The sequence below is a fragment of the Pipra filicauda genome, unplaced genomic scaffold (genome assembly GCF_003945595.2).
Source record: "Pipra filicauda isolate LSUMZ 115617 unplaced genomic scaffold, ASM394559v2 scaffold379_size694699_pilon, whole genome shotgun sequence".
Classification (NCBI taxonomy): Eukaryota; Metazoa; Chordata; class Aves; order Passeriformes; family Pipridae; genus Pipra; species Pipra filicauda.
Window position 1 is genome coordinate 12,621 of NW_024104508.1, and position 18,259 is coordinate 30,879.

The window sequence follows — 18,259 nt, forward strand, 5'->3', positions numbered from 1 at the left end:
TTAAACCTAACAAATATTAGTATGGAAGAGAATTCCCAGCAGGTGCCATTCTAAGGTCTTCTCCCAGCATTGGCTGTCCTACTGTGTTGCCAAGCATTTCACTGCTGTCCTGTGAGAACTGGGCATTTGTTGTTCATTTCTGTTGTTGCTGCTTTCTCTCCGAAACCATAACTACATAGTCCATAGTCCATGTGTGGCTCTGCAGAATAAGTTACTAACAAAAGCATGTTATTATGGGCCTTTTTTCTCTAGATTGACTGTAAGTTCTTAATCTAATGGCTTCTGAAGCTGTGAGGGACCTCAAGCTTCTGCTGTGAAGGGACCCAATCTGAAAGCTGAATCCTGCCAAGTCTTAGCATGCTAACTTAAAAACCATTGAGTACCTTAGATCTGCATTAACTGCTGAATTCATTTGTCTAAATTTCAGGGAGAAACTCACCTGGTTTTCCCTAAGGAAGCTTCGATTGAGCAACTACGTAAAATCAGAGACTTAATTGCTGGAGAGAGAAGCAGCAGACTGAATGAGTCAAACCAAATCCCCAAATCAGGATCCGCTGAAACTGTCAGCAGCACTCAGACAGCTGCACAACAGCCTTCAAGACCTGTTCTTGCCCCTGCCCGTCAGCGACCAGAAACATCACTTGTGCAATCTCTTGAAATGGTAATTATAACCTGGAAACTTTATAGGTTCATTAGTCTTGAATATAAAGGTTGAAGAAAAGTTGACTGTTGGGACAGGTTGCTCAGAGAAGCGGTGTAGTCTCCAAATGAGCACATTTATAAGCTCCATCTGAGTAAAGCTTAGAGGAACTTGGCCTGACCTGTTTTGAGTAGGAGGTTGGACTAGAGGGGTTTTTTTCCAATGGTTTCTGAAGTTTTTTGAGTGTTTTCTTCAATCTCCACGCAACTTAAACATGAAATGTGCCATAAGTAGAATATTGGCAAGAGATTTTGTTGAAGATCTCCATGAATGTTTTTTTAATCAGGGTGTCATGAAAAAAAGCTGATTTGTATTGGGAGGGAACAGCAACGTGGGGAACAAGGGGAGGGGTGGGAAGCAAAGACTAGGCTTATATTTGGTATTTGAGAGCCTGAGAAAGAACAGGAAAGTGATTGTACTGTTTTTAGTTGTTGGTATCTTGGTTCATGCACTATGATTTCTATGTGTAGCCTGTGAGGAGGCCTTTCTTCTTTCACAGGTGCCTGTCGTTGAAGACAGGAATTTAGCCAGGGGAGGACAAATCTGTAGTTATCTATGCTGAGTTTCCCTTGTCCAAGAGGTTGAGATGAAGTTCCCGATCAAGACAGAGGCAGTATCCTTTCATCTGGTGTTAACTGGCCCAATGGAAGAAGATGGAACATCTCATACAGCTTTGAAAAATTAGGTTACGCCTTTAGATAGAAGGTTTTAAGGATGCTTTGGTTTAATTTTCCAGAGAGCTTTTTTTTCCTTGAATCAGTGTCACTTTGGTCTTAAAGTTGGTGTAAGTTGAATCCTTTCAAAAAAAGCTTGCTTCTCATACATCCTTAAACACAGTTTGCCACTTTTAAGTTATCAGGATATTGTTGGATACTGAACTATGACATACTGTTTATTCCCAATACCTACCCAAAATCAGTGGACAAGAAATGGTACAGCATGGTTTGAAGTGATGGCTTTTGGGGATAGAGAGCTCTCAGTGACCCATCATCACCCAAAATATCCTTTGGGAAGGGAACTGTTGTAGACACTTGAATATTGAGCTGTTTAATTATGCTAGCCTGGTAGTAATTGCCTCTGAAATATATTAACTAGATTTATTTGAATTTGGTTGGGGATTTCTGGGTTGTTTTTTTGCCTGCTTCTTGATTTTTACTGTTTCAGCCAGTTCTGCAGTGGTTTTTGGAAGTGATTATAAAACCTCTAGAGTGACTTGCTGCTGTGTTGCTTAGTACTGGAACCTTTAAAAGTTGATCTTGCAATGAGAAAAATATTGCAGATTTCAAGTTGACACAATGTATTCTGATGTTAATCCTTTCCATTTATAGTTATTCTGCCCCAACATACAGTAGCCATCATAGTGGATCCATTTCTTTGCAACTGTTAATTTTCCACACTTCTTAAGATTCAGCATGGATGGTGGGACCAAACTTACTACAATTTAGAGACACTGGAAATGCAATGTTGGCGCTTTATTAGAATGCTGTATTTCAGCTGATCCCTTCGGGGAACTATACTGATAGCTCTCTGAACCATCGAATTTGATCTGTGTAGTCTGGGTTGATGGGAAGGAAGTCCATAAAATACCTTCTGGCTGTGACTTGGCTGTTTTGCTTGCACAGCAATGGGGGTTTTGTTTTTTAGTGAGTATGATGCCGAGTTATAGTTGTATTATTGTTGTGTGCTCTGCTGACAGATGTCAGAGAGATTTAGAGTGGTTTCTGTAGTGCAAGCATTTTTTTCTTGCCTATGTGTTACATTTGTCATTCATGGGAGTCCTGGTAAGCGCAGGGAAGATTGGCTTACTTGAGACAACACAGGAATATTCCTAAATGGCACAGTTCTAGGGACCTAACCTATCATTATTTTACCTCATATATCTCTTCTACGCTTCTCGTTGTAAAACGTTCTTGAGAGTCGGGGAAAGGAAAGCTCTGGCTAGTCATTAATTCTGTTATATGGATTCTGATCCTTTCCTAGATGGTATAGTGACTACAGGAGGAAAGTTGTATCCAAACTTAGAACTGCTGTGACGTTCACCACCCTTCTAAGATTTTTGCATAAGACTTCATCATTACACAGTGGCTTCCATGAAAACAGTTAAGCACTACTGTAACACTTAGGGTGTTTGCCAGTGGGAAGACCGGAATAGTTTTTCTGGGAGACTTCCTGCTGTGCTTAGCAATATCTCTGAATATTCTTTCAGGAAGCTGACAGAACATGAAGGTCTATAAGCCTTTGGAAGTCTCTAACATCCCTTATTTCTGTTCTTTCAACTTGCATTAAGGTGAATCTGGACACAATTGAGTTTATGATGTTAAACCAGTTACCTATAGCTTATGACCTCCAGGAGGAGTAAAACAAGCTCTGTTCTGTTTTAGCAGTTATGAAAATTAAAGACTGGTCCTGCAGTACTCTCCAGCATCAAAATAATCACTTGTAATTGAAGTGCTCCTTTGAAAGAAATTATCTTCTGAAGAGTTCTCACACCTGTGTTTGCTGCCAGCATCTCAGGAAAGGGTGGGATTTTTGATTAAATTAAGATGGTAGTTAACAAGGCTAAAGACTGAAGCATGATATAGCATAGAGAAAAGGTAATTTAGCAGTGCCACGGGCTTCCCCCCAAAATATGCTAGGCCCTTAATTTAAAAATCTCATTTCATTTTCTATGTTACTCCCCTTTAAAGGGGGGTAAGTAGCTTGCTCAGCTACTAACTCCGTTATTATTAACTTCAGCTGTTTATTTTACTAGCTATGGGTGTACCTTATTGGGTGCGACTTGTAGTTGTCACTAGGTGACACTTACGATGACTGACTGATCCAGCCTAGTTCTCATACACAATTTCTACTGAAAGAGTGTGTTCACTTTATGGTCACAGGGCTGTCTATTCAAATCTGTATCAGAGTTGATGTGTGAGAGAAGGAAGTAGAAATAGACAGGCAACATTCATAAATAAGAAATAAAAAAGCAGCAGTCATCAATAACAAGAGTTCTACGAACTGGTGTAGCGGTGTCCAGGAAATGAAAGTGTTTACAGGTTTTTTTATGGATTTCAGGTAAAATGTGTCCAAATGAAAGGTGAGGGAATGGGGTAGGGGACTGGAATAAGTCAGAAGCTTTGCTGTCGGAGGTGTCCTTAGAAACAATTTTCTCTTCTGTCTGAGTCAGTACACTTTTCCCTGAGGACACCATTCAGAATGCTCAGAGATGACAAGGTCAGACTTACAGTTTGGGTGGTGTTGCCTGCGATTTTTGTTGATATCTTTACACATAAGCATTTTACCTGCAATACATATAATGTAAGTATGACTATAGAATTATGACTGACTTAAGCTAAAAATAAGAAGAGCTTGGTTTTTTGCCTTAAGGTGAAAGTTCGTAAATTGTCTTATAATTGAAAATCTTTTTGCAGGCTGCAAATATCTTGAAAACGCTTCAAACAAAATTTGAGGATCTTGTATTGATGTATGAGAATCCTTCTATTCAGCAGAAAGCACTAGCTGCAATTCCCCTCCAGGAATTGAAGAACAAGGCTCAGAAAAAGCTATCACAAGCTACAAGACTGGACAAAGGTAATGCCGCCAAGTTATAATGTATATGAAACTAGAAGTACGCTTTCAAACATACTATGTATTGGCTGTGTGTATTTGGTCATATGTTTGCAGGTTTCAAATGCTGTTTCTAAGTTGGAATTACCTTCTCCCTAATTTCCTACTCTCCTTCTCTCATTTTTTATTTTACTTTTGTCATCCATCTTTTACTGTTTCGCATAGAAATTTTGGATTTTTAATTTCTGAATTAGTAGTAAACGATGCTGGGGAAAAAAATGGGGTTTGGATTTAGAGTGAAATAGGTGAAATAGGTACAACAAGAGGAGGGAGCTGTTTGTTTGAGTAGTCACTATTTCGAAATTGTCAATTCTTGCAATTTTCCTGTATGTACTACATTCTAAATTCAGAATAAAAATTTTAAATACTGCTTCTGTTTTTAAAAGTGATATTGGTGAGATTTTGCATGAGACCTTTCCAAGATGTCACCTGATACAATCACCTTTCTCACTAATGCTTAAATGAATAGGGTTGTTCACATGCCATCCTCTTGGAGCTAGATGTGAAATGTAGGCCTAAATACTTGTGGTATCACTCTCTAAAATTTGTTTTCTTCATAAATGCAAATTTGTTTTGAATGTATGAAGTTATTGTCAGTTAAAATTATATATTTCTATTTTCAGGTGACAGTTTTAGATTTGTTTCAATGATATAGTGAAATATTATTCTGTGTGATAAATATTAAAAAAAGCCCACATTTCCAAGACAGTCTTTAAACATAAAAAATCCTTCTCACTATGAATCTTTGATAGAAGCAATTCTGCTAACTTTATGGGAGTGCTGTTGGTTTGCAAACCAGAAATAATCTCATGGTTTTTTATAAATTACTTTGTGATGTCTCATACAGCCACGTGCTAATATGCAGTTGTGCCTTTGGCGTTAGGGAACTTTTTCATAGTGGATTTTCTTAGTAGTTTTTGTTTTCTTATACAACTGTACTGGGAAGTAAGAAACCACATAAACAAGTACAAAGCATACTCATTCAGCATGCAATGGAGAAAAGAGACTTAGCAGTAATAAATGACAAGTATTAAATTCCTATAAGAAGCAAAAAAAAAAAGGATGAGCATACCTCTTAGACTGTGTTCTAATACTGCTGTGCACATTGTTTAAAAAGGGGAAGGAAGGAGGAGGGTAATGTTTCCAGGTGCTTCCCAAGCCATCAAGCTGGGCTATTCAAAATGGCTTCCAGACCTTAATTTAGATACAAATAATGGGGAAGAGATGGAATTTCACTGTTTTAGATTGTGACAGCTTGAAAGCCTTTTTGAAGAGCTTTATAGAAAATTCATTTGGGAACGGACTGTGTATGACATATATGGGTAATTGGCCCTTTCAGCTTCTTTGGTTTATCTGTACTGCTGCACTGACTGCCACCTGTGGGAATAACTACTTAATGCTACAGAACACTTGTTTTTAGGACTTGTCTAACAACATGTAATAAGCATTTTTGACTAATAAAGAGTATGCTAAGAAGATGATGGTCATTTGATCAGAAGTATGGATTTGTTTTTTACTTTTTGCCACATTCCATTAGAAAGATAGACTGCACAGTCAGAAATAGCTGTGTGTCACAGCTATTTTCTGTTCAAATAAATCACATTTGTCATTGTTCCCATGTGATGTTTCAATGAAGGATTTATTTTATGAACCAAGAGAATAATGTTCATACCATAGTAGTCATATTGTCATTGATGGGTTCTAGTTTGAATGTTATCCAGAAAAAGAGAATATGGCCTGTGCTTGAAATCTTATTGTTCAGCTTTTAGCAGAACAGGCATATCCATTTTGCAAGCAGTAAGCCCTTGTCTGAGTGTTCCAGCACAAAGAGTTTTCACATACATAAGTAAAAATGGAAATTTTACTGTAATCAGAAATCAGGTGGTTTTGCTTTGATTAGCAGATGATCTCTTCCCATGCACTTCATAGTCTTGCAACGTGTGTTTAATAGTGTTAGGGCCCCTACAGGGTCTTTTGTATCAAAGACCACTACAGCTTCAGAGCAAGATGTGAACTGAGCTTAAATAAGTAAAATGCACATCTTACCTGGTCTTTCTTCACCATCCTGAAAAAGGAACTCTTGCACAAATGCAACTGCTTTCAACTTTCTTTAAGCAGCATTTTTATACATTAATTTTTGTCTGTTAATATTCATTAGTCAAACCTGTCTCCACTGTGACAAGAAGAAAGCTGTAGTACATAAAAATAGCCAGGTATTAATACCTATGTTTTCGGTGATGATGGGATTGATAGGGGACTTATTTGAATATTTATGTATCTGAGAAAGAAGAGTATCTCTCTGGGCACCGGAGCAGAATGTACATATAAAGATTCCAAGAAATTTAAAGGAATGGATCTCTCCTGAAAGACTGGATTTTCACATTTTTTATTTAGGGAAAGTGGGGCTGTTTCCAGGTGTCAGAGCAGTGACAGTGTTTGAGTAGATTCTAAGACGTGTTGTGGCCAGGAAAATGGGCCAGAAGAAATGGTGAAATCAGCTAGAGCAGAAAATTAAAGACATCCTGTGCCTACTTTGGATAAGCTGAGAAAGGTGTTTATTTGCTGAATTTAAAACAAACTCAACTTACAAACTCAACTTGTTTGCATGGTATATACATATATTCTACAATAATTAAGCTGGGTTTGTAGAAAGTCTGTTCCTACTACACCTGGTTGTCTGGATTGCTGCCAGCATCTGGCTCTTTGGGATTTTGAAATCAAAGCAATTGTTATTCCTAGTTTAATAGCTAAGAATAAGAAAATAATATTTAGGAGCAAAAAAAGAATTAGCATTCTCCCAAAGCCCTGCAAGAGTATGAGAGGCATGAGAAGCTTCACCAGGCTTCCATGTATATCTGACTTGTTTTTTTGATCGATTTCTTATTCTTGTCCTAGCCTTAGTGTTTAGGAGTGCAGTTTTTTGTTTTTAAGTTTGACCGTATTCGGTCTTGACAATTTAGATTTTCTTTTTAATGTGTGCTTAAGTATTATTATTATGAAGCTTGTTTAATATAATTTTTATATTTTAGAAGTACATATATTTTATATGTACTTCTAAAATATCATAAAGGCCCAGAGATGCTGATTTGCATAGATACTGTCAAGTTCAACTAAATTACTTTTCCATATGAACTAACTTTGTGTTGTATAAATTTTACAGGTGCACATGTGAATGAAGAGGACTTCCTATTGTTGGAGCTTTTGGAGTGGTTTAAGACTTACTTTTTTCATTGGGTAAATAGTCTCCCTTGCAGCAGGTGTGGTGGGCAGACAGAGCCTAAAAGTGACTACCTGTTGCCTACTGAGGATGATGTAAGGTGGAGTGCCAGTCGAGTGGAAAACCACTACTGCAACCAGTGTCAGTTCTCTAATAGATTCCCAAGGTGAGCACACAGAGGTTTCCTTTGTCTTTTTTCTTGTCTTTCGACAAACAGCTTTTCATTTGTGCATTTCGTGAACAAGTGATAAGTTGTTAGTTGAAAGATTAGTGAAGCTGTTTTAAGTATGATGATAGAATGGTTGATGATCAGCAATTTCTCTACAATATCAGATTAAAAACAATATATTGCTTTCTGCTATGGGGCCTTGTTCTGAATACTTGTCTAATTTAACTTTATTTTCACTGTTAATTTGATGAAGTACGGCTTCTAAATAAAATCTGTTAGTATTGCCAACCACGCGTAGATAGGGTTTTGTTATTTCAGGGAAAACTTTCACTTCTGTGGGAAATCACATTGTAATACACATCTTTTGCTGAGTCTATAGCAAAAGAGCAAATATCCAATCTTTGGATTATTTTTGCTAACTATCAAAAATGTACAAAAAGTGTACAAAAATCATATTTTAAGACGTCTAAATCAATCTTAAAAACTTGAAAAATAAGATTCATTTTAGTGCTGCTATAAACATGATGGAGTCACATGAGCTGAAGTAACATCCTGCTCAGACTTGTTTTGTGCAGAACAGTGATTCATTTCTGTTATCATCTGTGGACTGATTAGTACTGAAATCTGTTCAAAGCATCAGAAGAACAGTTGTGATGTAAAGATTTCTGAAAGGTGAAATGTATTCTCAGTTATTCTTGTTTTGTTTTTCTCCTATAGGTATAACAACCCTGAAAAACTTCTGGAAACCAGACGTGGACGCTGTGGCGAGTGGGCAAACTGTTTTACACTGTGTTGCAGAGCTGTAGGGTTTGAAGCGAGATATGTCTGGGACTATACAGGTATCAGTGTTCTAGAATATTGTAATGTTAATATAAACCTATGCAAAATGAGGTTATGTGTTTTATGTTTCTCAGATTATATTAGTCATCAGGGCAGCGTGTACAGTTATGCAGTTCAGCTAACAAAGACAGTATACATTCAATTTTCTGTCTTGCCTGATGAGATGAAATACAGTTCTGCGAGTAAGGTTAGATAACTGACTTCAGAATGATACAGTCTTTAGTTGAATCTAAGGGACTGTGATCCGAAGACAGAGAGAAAGCTCTGTTAATGTTTCTGAATGTATACGTACAGAAAACGTGTTCTTGCACCTGTTCCTTTGTTTGATAAATTGGAAAAAGTTAAAAGATTCTGCAAGATTAGAAGAGATGCTCTATCCTTATAACTCATTTTGTATTCTTGGCCTTTATTACATAGATCATGTGTGGACTGAGGTATATTCTTCATCTCAGAAAAGATGGCTTCATTGTGATCCCTGTGAAAATGTCTGTGATAAGCCTCTTCTCTATGAAACTGGATGGGGAAAGAAGCTCTCCTATGTAATTGCATTCTCCAAAGATGAGGTAGGAGTAATGGTGTTAATAATGAATAAACTTGCCCTGGGGCAAGTATGTTATGTATTCCATTTTGGTGGGATTTCCAGAATTATTATAGAAGATCATACTTTGATTAGCTAGTCTCTTTAAATATGAAGCAAGATACATCAGAATTTTGGTTACTTTACTTTCTTCTTCAACTTGTGCTTGAGGTTGTTGATGTCACCTGGAGATACAGCTGTAAACACGAAGAAGTACTCTCTAGAAGGACAGCACTCAGCGAAGCAACGCTACGTGAGACAATTAATGCACTAAATAGAACGGTATGTAGCTTTTCTTAAATGGATTTATTAAAGTGAAACACAAGCATCTGCAGAATGCGAAGTCCCTGAACAAAGGAATGCATTTGGTAACGTGATAAGAATGTCCATGAACTACGGATATAAAAAATGCCATTAACTATACATTTTAACCTGAATACATAAGAATCAGATGCAGTGCTGAACTTATGGGAAATAAGATAAAGAATGGTATACAAAAGGATTATCATATTATCTATTACATAGACATGTGTGTATATGTTATTTTTCTTAGTGACTTTGGTGTAGACTTGTATATCAACAGATGCTGGGTGTAAACTGCATCTCCTTTCTAACTGTATGGACTCCTTGACAGTGGCTGAGTGTTTTCCACATCAGTAATGCTATGACTCGAAAACAGTAGCATTTACAGTTGTAAGAAATGTAGGCTTAATTTGCTTTCTGTGACTTTTTACAAGCTCCAGGAAGCGTGAGAAGTTATTTGTTTTCCAAGACGTTCAAAAAACATTGTTACCATCAGCAGAGCTTTGACTCAGTTACATATATATGCACTGTTCATGCTTAACATCCCCAAAACACATGGAGCCATTTATACCTGCATATCACAGTTGCAGAACCTCTCTGCTAAGCTTTTTTCCACTCCATAGTTGGAACAGGATGAACTTTGCTTGATCCAGTTTACTAGAATATCATAAAACTGTGAACTACCTGGGGGGTTCTGTTTTGGCCTCGCTTCCTTACAGGGCTAATATTCCTGTGCATGGAAACTGTAGTTCCAGTGGTAGTATACAGCTGATGCTTTAATAAGCAGATTATGCCTTTTTAGGAGCCTGCTGGCTTCAGAGTTACAGCCACACACTGAGAGTGTGAAGAATTGAGTTGAACTCATGTTTGAGCCCAGGGCTTGAAATCATTTTGTCAGTAATGAAAAGTTGGTCACATAGCAGAGTGCACGAGCACTGACAAGGCTAACCAGAGTGCAGTCACAGAGGAGTAAGGCAGCTTATCCCTGGGACTATCGAGATGTCTTGTGACTGAACAGAGTAATGAAAACCTGCTACGAGCCTCCACTTCAGCTCATATGGTTTCCTTCACTGCAGCCTATTCGATCAATAACTGACCCAGAGGCCTCCACTAACTTTCCCTTTTCCCATCAGGTCCTAGAGACTGGCTCCACACTAGGAGGGATTATAATCTTTTTGTTGTTTGATGCAAAGCTCCAACACTGTGTCTTTTAAGCTCAGTTCTTCTAAGTTACAATTAAAGAGAAGCATGCCATGCAGTATACATTATCACCCGTACTGCAGTGTTAGCAAAAATGGATTTGAGGGGTCATTGCTGCTCTTTCCTGCATAAAGAGCAATGACTGTGGCCATTAGTTTTCTGTGTGTCTGTTTAGTTGCCAAGCAGAGACCAAAAATGGTTCAAAGCACGTTGAGTGGCTTGCTGTTAAATGGATAACAGACAAGGATAATTTAATCTCCTCAGTACACTGTTTTACTTTTCAAAAATACTGTGTGTGTTTTATCTGGGTCAGGCATTCCTAAATGAATGTGTAGCCTCTGGGCTACCCACTATCTGATGTTATTCTGTAGTACCATGGCACTATGATAGCACTGACTACAAATTTTCTTCACGTACTTTGTATGGGCACTGTCCTATTCCAGTCCCTTGTATGTTACCCCTATAGATAGTGGGGAGAGGACCCTGAACTTTCCACTGCTTTCGTTGGAAATGGGATGGTGCGACAGGGAAGCAAATTATTTTTTTTAATTTCTCCAGGCCCCAATTTTTTGGTAGTGATTGTTATAGTTGAAGGGTTATAGTTAGAGCCAGGTCAACTCTTACAAGGAAAACTAGTAATTTAGGTTGAATTGCAAGCACTTCATGGTGATTAATGTGAGATGATCCAGTATTCCTTGTCAAAGGTTTAAAATTCAATTTCTGCCCTCAAATTATGTCAAACCTAGCAGTAGATCCGCTTAAACCATAGGTTTAAGTCCTTCAGGAAGCATCAACAGCACAACTCACCTGATACAGAACTAATTTTAAAGGTGCAATTCACAATCCTTCTTCCTTCTCATTCCCTTTGTCTGCCAAACAAAGATGGGGCCTGAGCATGTATGTAGAGGGTAATATCTCAGGGAAAAAAAAAGGCAAAACCAGAAGCAGGAAGTTTGAGCCATGGAACTTGATAATGGAGTTCTTGACATCCATTTCAGCACATGGATGCTATTCATGACAATGTCATTGGTAGGAAATGTAGTTACAGGTTTTCCCAGCACAGGCAGTGTTGTTCTCTGCAGAGTCTGAGCATTGTGCATGTCTTGCATGCTGCTAGCATTTTTTTGCAGGAGTCTGCTGGGTGGCAAGAATTAACATATTTGTACTGTTTATAGCTGAGGATCTCACTGATTTCTTGTATTGTACATAAAGAGGTCTGTTTTCTGAAGCCTTTTCGTGTTGAAGCACTGTTCTTTAGCAGGTTTTTTTTCACCTGCTGTTAGAACAACTGCACAGCAAGGGCACCCAGTTCTCAGCATGGCATCACTGATTTCAGAGGTGATGCCCCCTGACACTGGGTTTCCCCTACATCAAAGGGGCTTGAAGAAAATTGTAGTTGGTATTGTTAACTTAGGGTGAGCCATATCAAATTTTCTCTGAGCTGGAACAAGATCTGTAGTACTGCATATGCATATCCAAAATGTTCAGGCAACTGTTAGATTGAGGAAGGCCTGGTGTTTCACTGCTGGAATCGCTGCTTGTCATCCATCAACACAAGCTGAGGGCTTTTTCCCCCCTTGCTGTGTTAGAACTGGTATTTGGCATCTGGAATTTGTTCAGTTGGAGCTGTTTCTCATCATTTCTCTGTATTTACTTCCCTTTACCCAGTTCCACATTGTTTTTTTTGGTCTAGACAACAATCTTGAAATGTCTCTTTTGTGATCTCTAACAGCAAAACTGTCTGGGGTCAGAACTGCTTTTGAGATAATTGAAATGTTTATCAGCCTCAAGTTTTGGGTCCTAGTGGGCTGAGTGTGCATGCCTTGGGTGATCACCAAAACAGAAAAAAAGACGATGTGTAACAATTTACATACTCAATTTTCCAGCCCCGTCTGAGTTTATCCCAGGTAAAAAAAAAAAAAAGGCTTTACATGCCAGCTTTGCATATTTGACATGAAAATCATGCAGACAAAATACCAGCCTCTCAATGAAATTTTATGATGTTTTGCATCAAATTTTAATGCCCATTTTTTAATTGATATAAAGAAAGAAAGCATGTTATGTAATTCTTTTTATTTTCTACTGATTTACCTGGAAGTAAGTTTTTGTAAGTTTTTCTTAGTTTTCTGACATCAGCAAAAATAGAAATGTCATAGTTTGTTTGTTATATATATATATGATATATATATATGATATCCATATTTGTATATGATATAGTGAAGTGAATCTTTTGTTTGGGCTTAATCACAAAAGCAAGACTGTTGCCAACCAAATCATTCCACCTTAGAGAAAAATAGTTTGACCCAAAAATGATACTTACCTTCCTTTCCCCCTAAATAATACTGAAAACAGCTATGGTACAGAATATATATCTCTATATAAATAGAGATCAAATATGGTATGGAAGCATCTCATCATCCAAGCAAATATATTAAAAACATAGCACAAACCTTGTTTTAAAAGAAATCCACATAGTTAGTGCATAGCAAGTTCATAGAGAAAGCACTACTGTTGAATAACCATGCATTTATGACTGGTTTATATTTGTGTATGTGGTATAAGATTAATATTTCTAACAGTCAGTCTAGATTTTAAATCTTAGCCTGTTTTTTCAATTCTGTTTTCCCCTGTTGATGTCACTCGAGCAGAATTACAAATACCGTTTTTTCTGAATTTTTTACTTGTATGTTTTTTTCCAGAGACAAAAGTCTTTGTCAGAAAGTAGAAAAAGAGAGCTCTTGGAAAGGACTATTGTGGAGCTTGTTGAATTTATTTCTCCTAAAACACCTAAACCTGGAGAATATGGTGGAAGGACATCAGGCTCAATGGCTTGGCGAATGGCCAGAGGCGAAATTGGTCCAGAGGTATTTAACTTTTGCACTGATGACCATCTTAGAGGTAGCTGACTAGTGGTTTTATGATTATGCTCTGCAGAGGAAGAGCATCTCATGTTAGGTAGCTAGCAGATTTAGTTAAAACAAGTGAATTATGCAAAAACATTAGGTGCACGTTTGATGTGAATTCAGTAGAGGTCCACAAGTAAATTTGGACAACTGATGGTTGTCTGTTGATTCCAGTAATGTTTGGGAATCCTTGCTCTAAAGTGTGTTTTGTTCTTACAAATTAATAAAAAAATATTTTTTCCTTTTAATAGTTGGTGTGACAGAACTAGAAAATTTAAGACAGTTGAAAACAATTGGGAAAACTTTAAAAAAGTGTTTCTATTATTAGTTACTTCCAGCTTTTAACCAACAGTAGGTTTTGAACAACTGTTTTTGTCAATAAAACAATGTGGGAGCAACTAGAATTCTGTACTTTAAACAATCTCTTAAATAATAAGCTTGGTTGATTTTCATATCAATATTTTTTTACTATTTCCAAAAGCAAGATTTGATTTTTATTTATTTTATACTAAGATACAGTTTTCCAGAACTGTAGTCATATTTAGCTTAAGTCAGGATGCAAAGGTGTGACCTTAATCTTGAAACAATACTGACATGTGAATGACTGACAGTCCTAAATAGAACCAGTTAAGTGAAATTATTGAATTTCATAGAATTGTTTAAGTTTGAGAACCTAAGAGTTTATTACAGTTCTCCATAATTTAGAAGACTTAATTTCTGCTTTGCTGAAACTCATAAGAACAAAGTAATTTTTTAAGAAAAATAAAAGGGTAAAGTTACAAAGTTTGTACTTGAAGTTTTTTGAAGTTGGTTTGTCAACTGCCATACCGAAGCACCTGTATATTGTAGTCACAGAATTACATTTGCTATTCAAATAGAATCATAGAATCATAGAATCATAGAATCGATTGGGTTGGAAAAGACCTCCGAGATCATCGAGTCCAACCCTTGGTCCAAATCCAGTCCATTTACTAGATCATGGCACTCAGTGCCACGTCCAATCTGCGTTTAAAAATCTCCAGGGATGGTGAATCCACCACCTCTCTGGGCAGCCCATTCCAATGCCTGATTACTCTCTCTGTAAAGCATTTTCTCCTGATATCCAACTTAAATTTCCCCTGGCGGAGCTTAAGCCCGTGCCCCCTTGTCCTATTGCTGAGTGCCTGAGAGAAGAGACCAACCCCCACCTGGCTCGAACTTCCCTTCAGGTAGTTATAGACGGTGATGAGGTCACCTCTGAGCCTCCTCTTCTCCAGGCTAAACAACCCCAGCTCCCTCAGCCTCTCCCCATAGTACTTATGCTCCAGTCCCTTCACCAGCCTTGTTGCTCTTCTCTGGACCCGCTCCAGCACCTCAATATCCTTTCTGAACTGAGGGGCCCAGAACTGAACACAATACTCAAGGTGTGGCCTCACCACCGCAGAGTACAGGGGAAGGATCACTTCCCTGCTCCTGCTGGCCACGCTATTTTTGATACAGGACAAGATCCCATTGGCCTTCTTGGCCACCTGGGCACACTGTTGGCTCATGTTGAGCTTCCTGTCAATTAGTACCCCAGGTCCCTTTCTGCCTGGCTGCTTTCCAGCCACTCTGTGCCCAGCCTGTAGCGCTGCAGGGGGATGTTGTGGCCAAAGTGCAGGACCCGGCACTTGGCTTTATTGAACTTCATCCCATTGGAATCAGCCCATCTCTCAAGTCTATCCAGATCCCTCTGCAGAGCCCTCCTGCCTCCCAGCAGGTCGACACTCCCTCCCAGTTTGGTGTCATCAGCAAATTTGCTGATGATGGACTCAATCCCCTCATCTAAATCATCAATAAAGATGTTAAACAGGACTGGACCCAACACAGACCCCTGGGGAACACCACTGGTGACCGGCTGCCAGCTGGATGCAGCTCCATTCACCAGCACTCTCTGGGCCCGACCCTCCAGCCAGCTCCTAATCCAGGAGAGGGTACACTTGTCCAAGCCATGGGCTACCATTTACTTATTGGTTGTACAAGAAATATGCTCAACATATAAACTTTTTTAATCTTAACCCCTAATTTCTTACTTAAATGTGCTAATTTTATGTTAGCTTGTTAAAAAATTACTTCTAAAAGTGATTACATGAAAACTTTAAAAATAGAATTAGTGCTCCCCATTGTAAAAAGGTGCAGGTCTATTGTAGGAAACTGGTTTAAAACTTCTGTTCTGCAGAAGTGCTTTTGTCCATGACCTCTCTTAAAAATGACTTTTTTTTCACTTGCAGTAAAACTGAATTGGGAAACTATGACATACTGTTTAAAAGTAGCATAGTCTTTGGGGAATTTAGACATAGGGGACTGAAGGTGCTTGTATTTTTGGCCTTTTTCAGAAAAGAAAAGAAGTACTTTTTATTCCCTCTGAAAAGGAGAAGACATCTAAACTCTTCCACCTCACCTACAATATAGTAGATGATAGTTATACACGGATTTCCAATAACAATGAAAAAATAAGTGGCTGGGAAGCAGGTGTTTGGAAGGCAGAATCTGTTTGGAGAAAAGTTGAAACAGATTGGAAAATGGTAAGAATAGCAATTATTAAAAGTATATAATCTACCGTAAAAGTATAACTCTAATAAAATAGAAAACCCTTGCCAATGTTTGGTGTCAAAACCTCTCTTGGTGCCCATAGAATTTAGCTGATGTTAGTAAATGTTACTGTTAAGCTTCAGGTAAGACTGCCAGATGATTTAAGAAATTGGAAATAAATTTAGCTTGTCTTTCAGAAAGGATGACCAAATTCTCTACAGATAGGCAAAGTCCTTGCCAGAGCACCAAATTTTAAAAAATGGCTTCCTTCTTATGCTTTTGGGAAAATGCTATTTTATTGAAAAGCAGTACTTCTCTCAAAAGAAAAAAGAAAAAAAAAAGAAGAAAAAAAAAGAAGGAAAAAAGGATTTTTTTTGTTGTTGTTTTGGAGAATAGCTCTACAGAGTATCTCCTTGATACACAAAGGAAGAAATTGTCATCCTAAATATTATAGTTCCATCTGCAAGAAGGCAAAAACCTGTCAGTTATCCAGATTATTGTATACCCTGCCCAGAATCCTTCCCATCTGTCAAGACACTGAGCAGCAGAAGAGTCGTATGCTCTAAATCTGAGAACTGAAGCCTGTGAGATGGGAAGGGGTGTTTTACTAGCAAACAGCTTTTCCCACAACAGCAACCAACTGTGGAACTGAACATTCCTGGCAGGGGCTATAGCATGTCACTGCTTTCTTCCCCTGCCATTTTACTAGTCTGAAGGGTCTCTGACCAAACATTTTTCTGGCTTAGGCAGTGGTTATACTTTGCATTGATGATAATGGAGTTAGGTATGTAACTAACTGCCTTCTGAGGTTTTCTGTGCTGGGTCTAAACTGACTTGCAAAATCCAACAAGGGAATAGCTTGGAGAGGTTATGCTACAAAAAGGAGAAAGAGAAAGGGAAGAAAGGGGAGAAAAATATAAACGGTGTCACAACAGGGTAGGCTAACAGTAGAAGAGAAGTAACAAAAACTCAAGAGTGAGTGACAGCTGTTCTTTGCTTTCCTAGGATCTGCTAAAAATCCGATAGCACATTATATTTTCAAATTTGCAGTGATCAGTTATCCTCGCTTTTGCAAGAAACATACTGTCCTTCCAATGAAACTAAACTGCATTTCTGATCACCTCTACTATTCAGATGAAACAGGGTGCGACCAGTTTAAAAGGCCTTGTGAAAAGACTTTAATCTTGTATTCAGCAGCACCTCTAAAGGATGAGACAAAGGCCTTGAGAAATTAGGAGCTACAGCTCCAGGTGTTATGCAACGTTCTAACAGTTGAAATAATAATGAAGGATTTATATATGGCTGTCATGGGTGATATGCTTTAACCAAGACATGTCAAGTCCTAGGAGAAGTAGTGAGCAGCCAGCAGCCACACCTGAAGAATCTTCTGATGACACAGTTTTCTTCTTCAGCAACACTGAGCAACTTAAGTGTGTGGGCCTGTGCATTATAGAAAACCCCAGAAGTCTGCGTCTTTAAAAAATAATAAGTTAAATGTTTTTGTGGCTTGGACTTCACTATGTATGTTGAAATAATTTAATGTTCCCTAGTGAAGGGCTATGAAGATGTACCATTACCTAACTGTGGAACAGACTTAAGGATGAAGGAATTTTAATATATAAAATTGTATTTAGTACAGTTTTAAAGGTTCAGAGGCTTGACAGAGAATGAAAGTGTGTTATCTTAAGATTTTTGTGTCCTTGTTAATTCAATGTTTGTGGTCATCTCAGTTTTTGACCAAATCTTGATTTGATCATCTCAGTTTTTGACATGTCTTCTTTCCATTTAGGTTTATTTAGCCCGAAAAGAAGGGTCATCCTCTGCTTCCATCAGCTGGAAGTTTGAGTGCAAGTCAGTCGGTCTGAAAATAGATAACATTTCAGTTAGGACAAGCAGTCAGACTTTTCAGAGTGGAAGAATAGAGTGGAGACTTTGCTCTCCAAAAGCAGAAATTGCTCTGATGGGAGGTAAGTGTAAAATTTAAATAATGAATTATGTCACGCAGCAGAGGTGTAACTGGAAATAAATAGTTTATATGGAGAAAGTACTGTGCAAATACTAAAAATGAAATGCGAATACTTTTTTGCTTTTCCAACTCAGTGTTTCTTAGCAAGGTCAAGAAAATACTGTGCATTTAATTAACACTGGTACAAAACCAGTTTTATTAATATATACAATGGTATCTGCAACA

General features: G+C 38.0%; 1 protein-coding gene across 1 annotated transcript in view; it reads left to right on the plus strand.

The window, feature by feature from the left end:
- Positions 1-18,259, plus strand: part of NGLY1 (N-glycanase 1) — a 28,591-nt gene that overhangs the window by 2,976 nt on the left and 7,356 nt on the right. Inside the window, exons 3-11 of the mRNA XM_027722022.2 lie at positions 428-661; positions 4,114-4,273; positions 7,470-7,692; positions 8,413-8,534; positions 8,953-9,098; positions 9,284-9,394; positions 13,315-13,479; positions 15,873-16,061; positions 17,858-18,035. Of these exons, the coding sequence (XP_027577823.1) occupies positions 428-661; positions 4,114-4,273; positions 7,470-7,692; positions 8,413-8,534; positions 8,953-9,098; positions 9,284-9,394; positions 13,315-13,479; positions 15,873-16,061; positions 17,858-18,035 (1,528 nt within the window). The remainder of the gene's footprint in view (positions 1-427; positions 662-4,113; positions 4,274-7,469; positions 7,693-8,412; positions 8,535-8,952; positions 9,099-9,283; positions 9,395-13,314; positions 13,480-15,872; positions 16,062-17,857; positions 18,036-18,259) is intronic.